Here is a 17,237-nt window from a genome sequence, read left to right on the forward strand (position 1 = left end):
ATAAATAGGAAAGCATCCCGACAAGATACACGTCTTTACTTGTCCCACCTTTTTTCACCAGAAGAAAATTTACCCGTTTATTGTAGACGTACTTCAAACGGTCATAACATATTGATCAAGAGTACTGAAAGGAAGGTCTGAACAAAAAAATTGTTCGCTTATCATCTCATACCAATTTTATCATCTAAGTCCAAGCGTAAAGAAATAAAAACTTGGTTTTGGTGTCAATCTTCATAAACATGACTTTTGATTTAGTTGGCGAGCAAGGGTTACTTATATTTTACAGTCAGGCACACTTTTAGCATTCCGTTATACAACCTGAGTCAAAAAAACTGAACAAAGCTGGCTCACCACGAACGATGGAGCGTATTTATTTTAGGAAAATTTTAGGAACATATTTTAATTGAAATAAAGTAAGAAATTTTAACAAAATGTTGCATTTATGCTTTAAATCTGAGTTGTTATGTGGGTTTTCACTTCAGTTTAAATAAATTTAAATAAACAAAACAAACTACTCAATACGAAGATACAACTTTTGGATTTTCTTGCAGATGGAATGACGTCAGAAGATTAAGCTTCTCAACTGCATTGTAAAATTTTGATCACTTAAAAAAATTTTGATTACTTCACCTGTTTGGTTCGTGGTTTTTACAACAATAACAGTGTTTAAAATAATTCATTTGCATTTGTGATAGAAAAAGGGTTGAAAGTTAACAGAAATCTAGAAAAATATTTCGGCCCATGGTCTTTTTTAAATATATCTATTATCAAAATTATATAACGTCATATTGTGCTATTTTAGGCAAGCTTTCATAAGGGATAAAATTGTTTATAGCAACCAGTGGTTATGAGTATAAGTCTTTGATTCAAATTTATCTTGGCAAAAGATTCCTATCAATGAAGTAAACCACACCCACATATTCCATTAAAATATTAAATAGTAATGATCAATTTGCGTCATGCGCAACGACTTTAATAAGAATCTCTCCAAAGTTTAATTAATTTGTTTGAAGAAAATTGTTGAGTGGGTTACAGCAGAAAAATTTTCTTCACGAAAAAGGTGCTTCTTTTAAGTATGTTCATACCATACTTTGTTAAAGAATTACATTTTTTATCTACAGTACCTTATAGAAACCTACGCATGAGTCTAGAACGATTAAATTTAGAGGAGTTATATGAGTGGGTGAGGGTGGAAGCTAAAACTGGCGCCCACTATTATCTTAAGGTCTGACTCTCCCAGAAATGTCTTCAACTCGCTGTAGGGAAGTATCTTTATAATTAATGCATATTTCACCAATATCGTGCTAACAGTACATAAAGAATCAAATTAGTTAAAAATTGGTCGAGCCCTAGCATAAATCTACCCAAAGATTTATTTGGAAATGTGAGGTTAATGATTCATAAGATAACATTAGATGCATAATACTTTTTTGCTCAGCCTTTAATGGTGTAGAATAGTCATGGGGATGAGGTTGATCAACACACAACATGTGGAATGAAGTGTAATTGCACGGTAATGAAGCATTTGATAACCTAACGGGATATCTAACTACCAACATGTTCTTTCTCAGCAAAAACATACGAATATGTTTCTTCTCATTGTTTCATTTTCTTTTTTATTGCAGCGTATACGATTACACCAATTACGGAAAGTTGTTTTTAGGGAAAAACAGATGAGGTTAAGTGGTTTAATTATATATCTAGAATTGGAAATACTTATTGATAGATATTTCAAGTAGAAGTGCTTTCGTCGGAATTTTTCTTTATCGTGTTTTTTCTTCACCTGAATTTCAATTGTATCAACACGCCGATAAAACACAGCTGTGTTTTGCACACAAACGAGAGAAAACAACAACATAGGGAATCTTATCACCAATAAACACAAAACTTTTCTATACAATCTGTTGGAAAAGTTGTCTGATTTTTCTGCCAAATATTGTCTTTGTGTATTAAGAGCTTCCTTTACAAGTGTCACGGTACTAGTATGGATTTAAATATGCCTTTAAAAGGACTTATAAGTATATGAGGGAAGGAAGCTAACACTATCAATCATATTTCGAAATACAAAATAATTGAAATGTTACCAGCCGTTAATAATTACGAACTTACTTTTCTGTAACAAAAATGTCTAAAGTTCTTTTATAAAACAATTTTTCCTCAAGGACTTATATTGAGCATTTAGAATTATGAAAAAAAATTATAATTTTTACACTCCTTCGCAGAAGCTGCACAAGGCTACTATTTTATTTGTCGAGATAAATTAATAACCTAAATAATGCCAGTCTTCGAAAAGTCCTCCCCCTATGAATATCCAGTCTCAACATTTGACAAACGAAAAAGTCAAGTTTGGAAAAAGAAAAAAAAAAGCTTAATTATAAATACTAATAACAATAACGACAAAACAACAAAAGTAAGATTAGATCTAATCTGAGATAACAAAAAAAATTTTTTGACATGAACAGCTGAAGAGAATAAAAACGTACATTCTTTTTATTACAATATTCTTCTTTCTTATACATATATATTAATATCATTCAGTTAATGTTTCTCAGTGTAGATTTTTTTACTTCGCTTCAGGGCAGGACTTTGAGTTGAACATGGTAGCTGTACTTAGAGGAACCATCTTTGTACTGGCATTTTTACTCGTTGTAAAGCAGAGTCATCACACGTCCACAAAAAATAATACTCAGTTAAACGAGACGAGAACAAAAACAGACACAAAGCGTTTATCCATTAGAGATCGGTTTTGCAATGCACAAGACGGTCCTAACAAGTATAATATGGCTGCATTTGTCTCATTGATGGTTTTTATACCAGTCACAATCTTTGGAAATGTCCTTGTTTGTGGTGTCATTCTTTTATCTCCTGTCTTGTTAAAGCAAACGACATTTATGTTTCTACTCTCTCTCGCCATCGCTGACACATTAATTGGCGCTGTATCCATGCCCCTTAAAGCAAAAATGAGCTGGGACAACAACTTTTTCTGCCTTCCTACCTTCATGTGTTGGTTCACCATATTGGAAGAAACAATGTTGTCGCTTTTATCTCTTAGCCACCTGTTCGTCATCGCAGTTGATCGATACCTTTCGTTAAAATACGTTTATCAATATAATGTGATTATGACCCGAAAGAGAATTTCCATAGCTATAGTTTTTACTTGGATTTTTGCCTTTGTTGTATGCCTTCTTCAAATATTTAAATGGGAGCAACCAAGTGGGGTTAGTATAGAACATCAATACGAAGCCATTTGTGCAATCAAAAACTATAATTACTTCACAACACTGTATACATTGTTTTTTTTTCTTCCAACTTTAGTCATGCTATATGCATATGTATACATATACAAAACAGCTGTCCGTCATATAAAGGAAATTGCAAGGATAAATGTACAGGATTCAAGAAGAACCAAAGAGGTACGCCGCAAGAAACAAGAATTTCGAACAATGATTTCAGTTATTATCGTGTTCATCGTGTTTTTTATTTGTTGGTTTCCTTGTGTCATTTTCTACATAGTCATAAATTACATCGAGCCAGAGTTTTGGATTAGATCTAGAGAAGAAATGTGGTTCAGGACGTTATATTTCGTTTTAGTTACATTTCTGCCACCTTTAAATTCGACGACGAATCCTTTTATTTATGTTATTATAAACAAACAATTCCGCAGGTCCTTTATGCAGATCGTCTTAAAACTGACTGGTCGAAATTCACCACATATTATTAATAACTCAAGTTTTATTTCAAAGACAAGCTTCAATGGTAAGAGCAAAAGTACTATAAGACATCACACTATATCATCAACAAATTTGGTCCTACCTCAAATTATGGTGAGTAATGGTGAAATGTGTCAAAGTGATGGCTCCACCCCATGTAGTGAACAAGCAAATTCCACAAACTTTTAGGAATTATCTTATATTTTCTAACTATTTAATTTAGCAACACGGGATTTGAAATATTTTTTAGGTAAGTAGAATTACTACTCGTCAATCACTTTGAATTTCGCAGCGCAAATTTTGTGAGCTCTGAGTGAAGAATTTTTAAGGAGGTGATAAAAATTAAGCTGATGAGAAAATTCAGGTCTACATAATATGAGCTCTTTTAAGTTTTGTGATTTAGAAAATTGTTAAAAAAACTACATAATCACAGGCAGAGAAGGAACAGATGATAAATTATCAAGAAAACTTTCGTCTGTCCTCAATATCGCTAAAGAAAATTTGGACCAACCAAAAAACCTTCTTAGACCAATAAATAAATATTTAACCTTCAAATATTTCGCAAATCAACAGAATTAATTTTAGTAACCAGGCACTTAAAATCGCAAATCTATTAAAGAATCCGTAAAATATTTTTGTTCAATAACTTAACGGAAACAAATTTGCTACAGTCAGTTTCAATAATGAGAATTTTTTTCCGATATGTGTTCCTTTGTAAATCATTTTTGTATATTTATTTATTCATTTATTTACTTGTATTCATTTTATTCCTGTGTTTGAAATTTGTACATAATATAAACTTATGCATGTAATACATTCATATTTCAGTTCAATGTTCTAAGCTTAAATATACTCTAAAGATGGGCAATAGGGAAAAATGACTACTTTATAGACAGAAACTTTTGCAAGTTCGTGATTTTGGGCTTAATTGGGAGAGCTAATTCTCTTAAAATATATTAAAATATATTAAAATTTCTTGCATAACTTTATCTTCAATTTTTCTTTATATTACTTTCTCCCTTAGTGTTGAGATACGCACAAAATCAATGTTGGAAATTTGATAAGCTATATATTTTTACATATAGTTCCCTTTATTTCTTGAAATTGCGACATTCAAGTTTTCTTCACATCAACATTAAGGAATCAGAATCGAAAAGAAGAATGTTTTATATATAGGCAACAGTACACAGAAGCCTTTTCAGTGTGCGGTGATCAATTTTATTTGTCAAAGGGGTTTTTAGAAAAATTTTCATTTAGTGTTTTGAATTTCTAAATAGGAATACATGGATTGTTTTGAAATTAATTTTGGCATTCTATTACAGTTTGACGTTTTTCTGAGACCCACCTAATTTAATTTTCGCCTGTCTGACAGAAATCAAATTGCATATATTTTCTAGAAAGGAAGGAAACCCATTTTTTTGTCATCATTAAAACCCTAGAACTACTCAAATTAGAAATAAGATTTTCCGAATTCAAATTTTCAGTGATATGACATCTCTATAATAATAGCCGTCGTCTGTCTGTCTGTTCAAAAGGGTTACCGATATACCTTTGATCTTTCCGCGAATTTTTAGAAAACAGGGGGTTGTTTAATGGAAAACTTTATAATTAATTGAACTAAACTCAAGAAATTAATTTATTACCTTAATTAATTTAATTACTTTAAGTTATGAACCTTGATGAAAAAAATAAATTAAGAAATAAAAATGAATGAATTACTTTAATACGCCATTTTTAATAATAGTTACCCCCGTGACCTCAATCGCCGTTTATCGCATGTTTTAACCCTCACCGGATAAATATTTACATAAATAATCCGGTTCCTCCCTGCACTTGTGCCTCGATTTAATTACCCAATCAACAGTCTTGATTATATGTATAAGCCAATCAATAAGCATTGCATTTTCCGCGGCAATTGTTACACTTTTACTGCCCGGATAAGAAAATAGAAAATACGATGTAGCAACGAAGTTATGGCAAGATAAGACAAGAAATTTTCCTGATTAATTCTTTGGAAAGTATCTCATTAATTATTTGCCGTTTTTACCCTTCCTAATTTCTACTTTTGAAATTAATTTCTATTTCTACTTGTGAGAATACAATTAGCTAGCTAGCTAGCTACATCTTTGGTGTTTGCTTAATTTTAGTTTGTTGTTTATTAGCTGCGTCAATTTTTATTCTTTAGCTAGCTACGTACCTATAGCTGTGGGCTACATATAGCTAGCTTAAGAATAAACACTGGTGTAGCTGCTAAAAAAATACACCACATAAAATGGATTTTCCTCAGCCAAATGAACTTTTCTTATTGGAACATAATTATGCATTACCCCGCTTGGAAAATGTTGAAGATGTTGAGCATGCTAAAAGGCAAAGACAACATCATCTTGAAATTGTACGACGAAGGAGGGCCAATGAATCTTTGCAACAGGCCCAGCAGCGTAGAGCAGCAGATGCTCTACGCCAAAATGCAAGACGAGCAGTAGAAAATGTTGCAGATGCAAATGCACGACAGCATGCTGATGCACAACGTCATCGTGCGAATAGAGAAAATGAATTACCTCAGCAAGCTGCAGTAAGACGCAGGGCAGATGTTTTGCGTCATCGAGTAGCTAGGGCTCCACGTTTACTAAATTTTGCTAGGATTAACAATGTTTTACCTCCTACACATTCTGCAGGTGAGTTTAATATAGTATGTCAGCATTGTGGAGCTATTAAATTTAATAATGAAAATCATTTTAAGTGTTGTCACAATGGCAAAGTGGCCCTGCGTGCCATATTACAATTTCCTGCTGAAATACGTGAATTGTTAAGCAACGACTCTGCCCAAGCTAAACAGTTTCGCAAGTATATCAGAGTATACAATAATGCTTTTAGTTTTGCTTCTTTGTTAGCAAACATTCGACCACCGCCAGGTCGTGGACCACCCTGTTTTAGAATATGTGGTCAATTATTTCACAGGTATGGTGCTTTATTACCTGCTCAGAATGAACTACCTAATTTTAGCCAATTGTATATTGTAGAAGCTGCAGCTGCCTTAAACATGCGTATTGAGAATCCAACACATGCTCATTGTAATCGCGAAACAATGCAGATAATTCAAGATGTTCTTAACAGAGATTCTCCATATGCTGCAGCTTATAGCAATATGGCTGAAGTGGAACGTGAAGAAACAGCCAGAGTAGCTGCGGAAAACAGACAGCCTTCTGTTGTAAGTATGGTAATGCGAGAGGGTAATGATCGCAGAAGGTATAATGCCCCCTTGCATCAGGAAGTTGCTGCCATCTTTGTTGGTAATAATGGTGCACCTCCTGCTGCAAGGGATATTGTTGTTTATCCACGTAATCAACCTTTGCGACAAATCCCTTATACATCATGCAATATTGATCCTATGATGTATCCCATTTTATTTCCACGTGGTGAGCCGGGTTGGGACCCAAACATGGCCCATGTCAGGGAGCATGCAACTGGAGTTAGAAATAGGCTAACCCAGTTGGAATATTATATTTACCGCATTGCTATTAGGCGAGAATTCTCTGCCCTTCATCTAGCAGGTAAATTGTTTCAGCAATTTTTAGTAGATGCATATGTTAAAGTTGAAGGTCAACGGCTTGCATTTATTCGCCTAAATCAAAACCAGCTTCGAGCAGAGTCCTACCAAGGACTTCTGGATTACCTCCAAAATGCAACAGGTATACAAATTTCTAAAAAAATTTTTTGGGGTTTTAACAGGCCATTGCTGCCGTCAGGAAACATTTTAAACCTTTATATCTCATTAATTACTTATTAAAACCACATGATCATATACGTTGTCTTGATCAGCAGTTTACGCTCTACACAATAGAGGCAACGTGAAAATAAATTTCCATGAAAAAATATTTTGTTGTTGACAGATCATTGCTGACGTCATCAAAATTTAAATAATGGTTCTTTTTTACTGTTATTCTGTCTAAGTGGATTTTTACACGGGTTTTATCGACTAGTCTCTATAATAATAGCCGTCGTCTGTCTGTGTGTCCGCGAAAGCGGCGTCCCGTAACGGGAACACGAAATTTTTAAAATGTGCACGAATATCAAATGCGATATGTTTTTATCCACTTTGTTGCAACGGGTAAATTTAAAAGACGGGCGAACCCGTGGCTTTTTCCACAGGATAACGACTAGTCTCTTTAATAATAGCCGCATCCCGTCTGTCTGTCTGTCCTGTCTTTTTACGGAAACACGAAATGCGATATATAAAGGACGGGCGATCCCGTGTTTTTTTCCACGAGTTAACGGCTAGTCTCTATAGTAATAGCCGTATTCCGTCTGTCTATTAGTGCGTCTATTTGTCTTTTTGTTACAGAAACACGAAATGCGATATGTAAAAGATGGGCGACAGGTTTGCTATGAAACATAGTTCCCGTTCGAAGAGAATATTGCGTGAATTCATTCCTTGGAGTAATGGATGTGCAACGTTTTGTTTTCATACCCACAAACCACCCTGATTTGCTTACCGATTCAATATAACAAATGATCTCGTCATGGAAAAGGACGCATTGACAGTATAGGTGGACATTAAAGATTTTTTTAAGGGGACAAGTGAAGTCGAATTATTATTATTAATTCAGTTGAAGATTTCAGTAAGACTTCGAATTAATTCTTCCTTTTAATAACCACATTATTTCAAAAAGGCGAATGTGATCCTCTTAATGAATCTGGTACACTTACAGAACCTCATAAATAAAAGAGTTAGCGGCAATAAATTTTTGCCTATGTCAGCAATTTTTCTGTGACGTCATCAAGAGATTGAACTTTATCAAAAATACCACTATCTGCTTAAAATTCAACAAGACGTATGATATACGTAAACAAGCTCGCGAATAAAGTTTACAAAAAGCTGTCTATCAAATTGTGATTTCTGTTACGCAGTTAGACACGACATGTTTTGCTATTCGGATAGGCAATAATATTTGTTACGCACTATGCAGTTAATCTTCAAAATTGATTTGTGAGATCTTCTTGAACGGAAAATTCCTCGAACGTGAAGCCCAGAAGAGGAATGCAGAAAGTTGATGGTCGATAAGTCTTCGTTTCTTTTTTGCAGACTACTTTCCAGGCACTTGGGAGACCTTAATTCTGCCTACATTCACTTTTGTAAACTTTGGTGGAGACACTTTTACTTTACCAGTTAGTTATTTAATGATTTTTAACACTTATCATTATAACAGCAAAAAAAAAAAAAAGTAAAAATAATTAACAAGATGAGATTCGAACACACGACTACTCCCGTTTCGGTGCTCAGAGAGGCAAAAATTTACATTCTTGTGGGACACATTTGTGTTTTAATACAAGCTCACGAGCTTGTAATTACTTTAATTCTAGAGCGAATTTTTACAGTTTGTTTAAAGTTTATAATAGTTAAATAAAAGATATATATTTTCCGGTCACGTGTCAAAAATTACGAATTATTCCCCTGAATACAATAGTTTCATGGAGCTTGCTTTGAACAGTAACTTTTAACGTATAATTTATCTGTCGAACAGAATAATTTGACTGCTTTTCTTCTTTAATTTGCGAGTAAAAAATAAATTTTTAACGTTTTTGTTTCAATTTTATGTTCGCTAAAATATCATGTAGTACAAAAATGCATAATGCATCATTTAGTTGATTCTCAAAACATCAAAAAATCTGTCGGACAGAAATTTTATTTCATTCTTGAATAGATGGTAAAAGGAATAGAACGAAAGAAATGAAAACTTGCTGCTTTATATAAATTAGTCAATTTCAATGATTATTATATATTTTCTTTCATTTGAACATTTCCTCTGGTTTCTCTTCGAAGTTCTGCTTCTTTTTCGTGTGGGCTGCCTTTTTACTCTGCTACGCTCCACTTAAAACATTATTCACACTGTTCACATTGATACAAGGCTATTTTTGCTCTCTTTATCACCGATATGGTTTCATAAGTACTGAATTGAAAAATCGTCAAAAAATGGTGATCGAGATAAAAAATCTACAAAATTGTTAAAATATTAATCACTTGACAAAAAGTTCACTTTTACGACTTTTTTTTACTATAAAGGTAATTTCTCCAAATAGAAAAAGCTTGCTTACTGTTTTTGCCAGAATGGGATTGCGATAGGCTGTATACTTTGCTTTTATTTGAAGGGCACCGCAGTATAATAAAAATTTCACAAATATGCAGCGTGAAGTATCCCTGTAAGTTACCAAGCGCTTCACCTGGATGGGTCGCACGGTTTACGCGCCCTTAATTTCAATGCCGGGTCACCAGGCTAGTCTTATTCAATTCATGAAATTTTTGTTCCTGCTCTTATGTGTCAGTGATCAGAAAGAAACTTCCAAAGAGGTTTAACAGATAATAAGCTCTTGTTTGAAGTGTTTTCAATAATTTAAGGCGCATATCGCTAAACCGTAATTTTTCTTCAATGTCAACACGACGACAAGCTGTGTGGCGAATATTTGATAAGAATATTTGATAATGAAAGTCACGTAAAATAAAAATATGATATAAAAACCAACCTTCATATTTATATCTTTTAATAAAACACCTATTCTACATTCACAAAAAATCGACAATATAGATCATATAAATCGTATTTCTTATTGATTTCACAAAATCACAATTTTCTCATCTTCTATTGTATCTTTACAATACAGATGTGAAACTATATGCAAAGTTGTAGAGAATATATGTGATTTTTTTTTATAACTTTCAACATAGTTCAGAGGCAGGATGTCAGAGGTAAAAAAATCTCAAATATTTATTATTCTTTTATTCAACCTGTGCCCTGTTTTGTCTCAAAGTGAAGATTATAACTCTCGGAAAATCCATCAACACTCTGATTTACAAACATCTACACCGTTCAACAATTTTACAGTACCTAAACAGCCAGTCAAACCAAATTATCAAAACTTTTGTCAAAAACAGCACAAACCAAAGGATTTCAATTTGATTGGATTTATATACTTAATGGTTTTAATTCCTACGACGATCGTTGGAAATATTTTAGTCGTTATTGTTGTGCGTATGTCTCCCAACCTACGAAAACAAACAACATACATCTTCCTCTCTTCCTTGGCTGTTGCCGACGCTTTGATCGGAGCGATAACACTGGTATTAAAAGCGAGAATTACGTGGGATAATGGACTGTTCTGCCTTCCTACTTTCATGTGTTGGTTTACCATATTGGTAGAAACAATGTTGTCGCTGTCATCTGTTACTCACCTGTTTGTCATTGCAATTGATCGATACTTTTCGTTAAAATACGTATATCGATATAATGTTGTTATGACTCGGAAGAGAATTTTTATGGTCGTAGCTTTTGTTTGGATCTTCTCTTTTCTTACGGCTGTTCTTGGAATATTTAAGTGGGATCAACCAAATAAGCTTAGCATAAAACATCAAAAAGAAATTGTATGTGGCATTTCTAACCGAGAATATTTTACCACCGTCTACGTATGTTCCTTTATTATCCCAACAATTTTAATGGTATATATGTATACATATATATACAGGACAGCTCTTAGACATATATCAGAGATTTTGAAAGTCGAGGTACATCGCACAGTTTCTGTCAAGGCACGACAGCTTAAAGAAAAGCAAACTCGAACTTTGCGTTCAGTAATTATTGTATTTGTTGTGTTTATAACTTGCTGGTTGCCATGCATTACCTTTACGATCATTACAACTTACATTAATGTCGCCTATTGGAAAAGAATGAGCAAGACAAAGTGGGTACAGATTATATATTTCATAGTAACGCTTACGTTACCGTCGTTTAACTCGGCAACAAATCCATTTATTTACGTTATCTCGAACAAGCAATTTCGTTCAGATTTTAAAAGAATGATTGGTCGATCTAAAGGCAGTGAGGAAGACTCTTACATAATGGCAACGTTAGGGATAAAGTCATTGGTTGTTTTGTCTTCTAACACACCAATGGATTCACAAAAACAGGAAAAATTTCCCAACCGTTATATTGTAAGGAATGGCAGTGAGGATTTTATGTTCCCATCGATAGATACAGAAAATCAAACCAAAAAAAGATTTAAGTAAGAATAACGTAACGCTAAAGAAAACTACATTATTATTGTGTTAAACTTTGCAGCGGAACTAAAAAAACACTTGTAGAGTATTATTTTTTGGTGTAATATTACATATCTTACATTTGTATCGTTAAGATGAGAGCGTACATTCCCGAAGTGGGAGATATGCAATATAAGTTGTTCATTTCGGTCTTAGGGACCCAGAATAGAATTCCATGTTCTAATGCAGCCGTTCTCCCGGGCTAAACGACATTGGCCGTAAATCCACCCATTCCAGTAGCATCCTCTGCAAGTATGGATCTGAAGAAGGTCACTATTTCCCTTCCCAACCAACTAGGTTATATTATAAATTTCCGATGACGTCAAATTTTATTTCGAAGGATGACGTTATATTATCAAGTATATGACAATTGTCAGTCTTCATAGATTGTATAATCGTGCTAGACTTCTGGATTTGTGCTAAACGTAATTCGTGTGATTTCTTGTTTAATTGAGAAATTACTTGTGTGCCGTAAACTTAGTGAGTTTCACAGAAAAATGGAAGAGGTTGATTTTCGCTGCCTGCTTGTAAAAGAAGGTTTGAAAGCCGAAGAATCAAGAGAATGCTTTTTGTTGAGACAAGAAGTGGAAGCCTTAGTGCAACATATTCAAATGCTGGAAAAAACCTATCATATAGAGAGAGAAGATGCTACTTACAGCTACCTTTTGGAACGTGAAAAGAATACAGGTTAGAGAAGAGAATTAAAATGCTGGAAGCTGAAGTAGCAGACGTTAATGACGAACTCTCCCAAAGTAAAACTTTTTGTAGAAGTTTAGCAGATGCTCTGCACAAATGTGAGAAGGAAAGAGATGAATTGAAATTTCAATCTGATAAAGTTAAATATGAAAGATCCCTCTTGCCGTTAGATACTGCTAAATTGAAAACATCAACGGAGAAGGTGGAGGAGACATTTGCACGGTACGTTGATCTACAAAAATTTCAACTCTATTTGCAAATTCGACAGAAATATACCAATCTTCCCGCTTTTTGTCGCATTTGCAGGAAAATAAGCTTTTAAAATTTATAATTAAACCCTGTTTCCTTCAAGCACTATGAGGATGCCTCTAGCGTATTTTTATTTTCAGTGTAAGTTGGAGAAAGCATTAGGAACATTGCATAAGCAAAGAGAACTTTAAACACAATGTTAATTTCATTAGTAACTGTTTTCATAATCTTGCCAATCATCTTAAAAAATGTTTTTGATGTCTATATATCTATATAATGTTATTTTCTATCATTTTATTTATTATTGTTATTATTATTATTAGAAAAAATGAGTTCGCCCTTCCGTTTACACCAATGAATACTGTGCACAAACGACTAAAGGGTGTCGCAAAGGAATCTGCATCATACGTCCTTTCATCAAATGCTGCAAACACTGTTCCTTTTCTTCCAGCGCCCCCAAAAATAACGAAACCTGCATCCAGATACACACGAAGAAGACCCTCAAACGGTACCACTAAAAGGTGGGACTTGATCGAGGATAATAAAATGTCGCCCCGCCCAATTCGCTGCTATATTTTGTCAAAACCACCGGTACCATTGTTACATCGTAGGAAATAAAGTACACAAAAGTCAACAGAATGCAGACCCGGTCGGGTTTACCCGGCTTGGAAGGAATCTTTCCTGTGAAAAATTTATTTTAATACAGGAAGGCCTCTTTCCAAGCAGTGTAAAGTGTTAACTATCAAAGGTTAAATATTACTTTTTTTCTTACGAATTTGAACTGCAGTTGATTTAGTGGTCTTAAGGACATAACATACATTATGTGTTCAAATCTTCACACTTGACTGGGTTCATAAAATGTGAAAATTATGACCGATTTAGCACATTAAAAGACAATCACGGTAAAAACAAACATGCTCATGTGTCACAATTTCGAGCAACTTTGACATTCGTACATTAGTGCTCATATAAAAGCTGTAACTCAGATATGCTCTTATACACACTTTTTTATAAAAATCCTAAGATTCTAACCAGACTTGTAATTATGATGGTGCCGTGGTAGTACAGTGGACTTGTAATCATAAGGCTTCAGGTTCGAGCCCCTTTCCCTCGCACTTTAAATGTAGTGTTGTCAGCTCATTTGGTGGCATCTAATGACTGTGTAACAGCTTGTGTTCCAGGCAAACAAGTTAGAGCAATGCTACACATATCTCTGGAGGTAATGTAACATAGTTACAGTCGGAGGGAGGAAGAGCCAGCCGTTCAAATGGAAGCCCCAAGGACGTTAAACTTGCCGTTACTTACTTTACTTAATTATTTTCTTATTTTTATTACTCTATTGTTTTAAAAAATCTATTGTTGTTTATATGAAATCTCATCCTAATATTATTATTAACCATATTATATATAAACCACGTGATGATTAAGGGTGTGGTCATCCCAAAATTCAATATTTGTTTAAGTATTTAACAATGCTATTTTTTATTTGCGCATGAAGCAAATTATTTTATTGCTAAAAGATATTATTGTGTGAATAAGGAGCTTAAAAGTTTGAAAGAGTGGTTCAAATGCATGTCGTTTCGAATGTTATTTCTAATTATTGACAAATAGTACATGCCTATAAGTGTATATTTCCAGGAACCATGACTACCACAGAGTAATCTCATAACAGGTGCGCGAAATAATTACGTCGGCTAATTTCTGTGGGTTGTTCCACGTGTTAAACGACTAGTTATTTCTAATTATTGACAAATAGTACATGTTTTTTATGTTTTTGGTTTTAACAAATTATCAGATGCTGACGATTGAAGTTCATAGATGCATATCAACCTTAAATCTTATAGCATGTATAAGAAACAAAATAAATACGGCACCTCCTTGACATCCTCTCAAAGACCAGCCGCCTTCTTGCTCAAAAATACCTATAAAGTTTCACGCTGCATGGCAAACAAATTTTCTGCTGTCAAAGCACTGACGGCACTTAGATTGGTTGCATGCTATTGTTCTTTGCTCAAACAGTCAATATCATGGAAACTCCATGCTGTAAAAGAATTGGCTCACTCACCCAGATAAAGAAAATTAACACCCGGACTGCTTTAAAAAGAGTAAAAACGCTTGTGAATGTGCTTAATGTTTAATTTTAATTTCGAGCTCTCTCCGAAACATTTGTTTGCGTCTGAGCTTTCGTATAAAGAGAAACTTAATTTTGGTATCCTCATAAATTCGAACTCACTAATACGCATTGTTTACGAACAAAGTCAACTTTTCACCACCTAAAAAGTTTCTTTAAAATTGATAGCGAATTTGTTCAATGTTTGCTTAGCAAGAATGTTGAACTTTTTGTGTCTGTGGTCCCTGCATATGTGTTTTTTCACTGTGTATAGCATTGTACACCCAGCCTTTTAGTTTGTAAAAGCCTCCAGTTATGCTTATAAATTTTGTAAAATAAAAAGTAAGTTTTATATGTTCGAACATTATTTCAATGTACGTCTGGACTAATTTCACTGATGAATGGTCATTGAGAAAGCAAAAAAATAAATTGTTACTCGTTGTTAAGAAAATGGTTTAAATTGCTTAAAAGTTTGAGAATTCAAGTAGCTTATACATTGGTTGCCCGAAGTCAGTTCAAGATAATAACTTGGTGCTTCACGCAGAGCATCTCTTTTCCAGCTGAAATATTCTTCAGATGCATCATTATTGCAATTTTAAGTTGATGTCTATATAGAATTTTGTTTTCTTTAAAGAGGGAAACAAAAACTCTTTAAAGTTGACAACGAAATGCTTATATCTTTTTTGATTCTCATGCATTCTATCATTGAACAACAAAGAAAACGACATCACATTTTTGCTCAATCCAACCAGACAGTCAAAGTTGTTTCAATTCTCAGTTTTTTAACTATGCAAATTAGTTGTGAAAAGTCGATAAGCTTCCGACAAACTACAACAATGTTTATTTTCGAATTGTCTGTTATAGTTCTGCCAGTAAAAAGCTAGTCTTTTTATAGCTACATATAGCCGTGTCATGTAAAGTGAAAATATTTAGAAAGCCAACAAATAAAGTGGAAAATCACTTTCACCGAAGCATTTTGCCATGTTGATGATCAAATTTGCATTTCATGTAATTACACAGTTATTGCCACTTCTTAAAAATACAGCTGCCGTTATATTTAATCGTTCTCATTCATTTTCAAAATGTCTCTTTAATGATACAATTATTCATCAGATAAGTCAGCCTGTACTGTACTTCAAAGATGTAGAAACAGCAACAACAACACTAAAAAGATTTTGAAATGTTTCAAAAATTTTAAAAGGTCGGGATCATCACAAAATTTCTTATAAACCTCGTTCCCGGCAAGGATTGCTATACTTTTCCCGCACCTGCTAATTTGGAAAATAGTTATGCAAATGGTCTGGTATTTGATGAATTTATCCTATTAAGGTAAATTTAGGAATATAAACATTGCAAGATTTATATTTTGCTAAAAGAGATTTTGTTAATGGTAACCTCAATAACTCGTCAACTTTTGGAATAACGTTTTTAAAGATATCAAAACGTTTTTTAGGAGATTTTAGGTAAATAAGAAATCGCCGAGCAAAATTGGCAACAAATCTAAAAATCTAAGAATTTAGTGCCCATTAGAAGGTGGCCTTATTAGTTGAATTTAAACTTAATTAAAGTATCTATCTTCTTACCAATTTTAAAATCGTGCACAAGAAACTAATCGCGCATAGGAACAAAAATATTTGAATAGTGAAACTGCTTTCAACTGTGAAGTTGCTATACATAGCAGTGTTTTGAAACGCGCCGTTTGAAGTCTCATATAAAGACATTTACGCAGTCAGAAGGAAATTTTAAGTACATTTAAATTTCCTTGCAAATGTTCCTTCCCTTTGTAGTAATTGTTTATTGAGCAGATGTTTTTGAAATAAACAAATCCAAGGTTTAAGCAGCTTTTGTTTTGACACCTCTCTAAAATTCGTTTACCGCCCTAGAAACAGCATTGTCGATGGCATTAAGCCATTTTCTTTTGAAAAACACTAAAACATGATAAATCCTTTCAATTTTTATGTTAAAGTTTATGTTAAATCAAAAGAAGAAAATTTAGGCTGAAATGGAGTTTGTTATGTTTGGGCCATTACACTAGTTCCCGTATTCGGTCTGTCTGTGTGTGTGTGCTCAGAACAAAATCAGTGGGCAACCTTGATCCCAGATCTTTTTATATGGGGACGACAAATAGAGCGGTCGAGATGGCGTTTTAGGGGCACAAGAAATATCTGCAACATCTTTTCATCTATTATGTTGCGACAAGCAAATTCCGTTGGAATTTAGACAACTGGTGAGCCTGTGGATTTTTTCCACGGGTTAACGACTATTCTCTACAATACTAGAAGTATTCTGTTCACAACGTTGGCGAGCAGCTTTTTTTCGAACCCACCTTCCCTCCAACCAAGTAATTCAATTATTTTGTACTGACAAAAAACAAGAAAACACAAAA

General features: G+C 33.8%; 2 protein-coding genes across 2 annotated transcripts; both read left to right on the plus strand.

Moving 5' to 3' along the window:
* The first annotated feature begins 701 nt into the window (after positions 1–701).
* LOC130612959 (uncharacterized) lies at positions 702–12,714 on the plus strand. The gene is made up of 6 exons (XM_057434290.1): positions 702–3,896; positions 5,998–7,399; positions 8,053–8,088; positions 9,789–9,900; positions 10,368–10,389; positions 10,432–12,714. Exons 1-6 carry the CDS (start codon positions 2,598–2,600, stop codon positions 11,764–11,766), a joined length of 4,206 nt encoding a protein of 1,401 aa, XP_057290273.1. The 5' UTR covers positions 702–2,597; the 3' UTR covers positions 11,767–12,714.
* LOC130662783 (uncharacterized) lies at positions 12,503–14,341 on the plus strand. The gene is made up of 2 exons (XM_057461714.1): positions 12,503–12,714; positions 13,065–14,341. Exons 1-2 carry the CDS (start codon positions 12,503–12,505, stop codon positions 13,357–13,359), a joined length of 507 nt encoding a protein of 168 aa, XP_057317697.1. The 3' UTR covers positions 13,360–14,341.
* The last annotated feature ends 2,896 nt before the right edge of the window (positions 14,342–17,237 follow it).

The sequence above is a fragment of the Hydractinia symbiolongicarpus genome, chromosome 10 (genome assembly GCF_029227915.1).
Source record: "Hydractinia symbiolongicarpus strain clone_291-10 chromosome 10, HSymV2.1, whole genome shotgun sequence".
NCBI lineage: Eukaryota > Metazoa > Cnidaria > Hydrozoa > Anthoathecata > Hydractiniidae > Hydractinia > Hydractinia symbiolongicarpus.

What these genes read in the sequence shown, in the direction of transcription:
- LOC130612959 (XM_057434290.1), top strand. Translation starts at nt 2,598, where the DNA reads ATGGTAGCTGTACTTAGAGGAACCATCTTTGTACTGGCATTTTTACTC. An exon ending in AAGCAAATTCCACAAACTTT is followed by an intron (nt 3,897 to 5,997) that starts TAGGAATTATCT and finishes GATTTTCCTCAG; the next exon opens with CCAAATGAACTTTTCTTATT. An exon ending in ATGTAAAAGATGGGCGACAG is followed by an intron (nt 8,089 to 9,788) that starts GTTTGCTATGAA and finishes TTCTCCAAATAG; the next exon opens with AAAAAGCTTGCTTACTGTTT.
- LOC130662783 (XM_057461714.1), top strand. Translation starts at nt 12,503, where the DNA reads ATGCTGGAAGCTGAAGTAGCAGACGTTAATGACGAACTCTCCCAAAGT. An exon ending in GTGGAGGAGACATTTGCACG is followed by an intron (nt 12,715 to 13,064) that starts GTACGTTGATCT and finishes TATTATTATTAG; the next exon opens with AAAAAATGAGTTCGCCCTTC.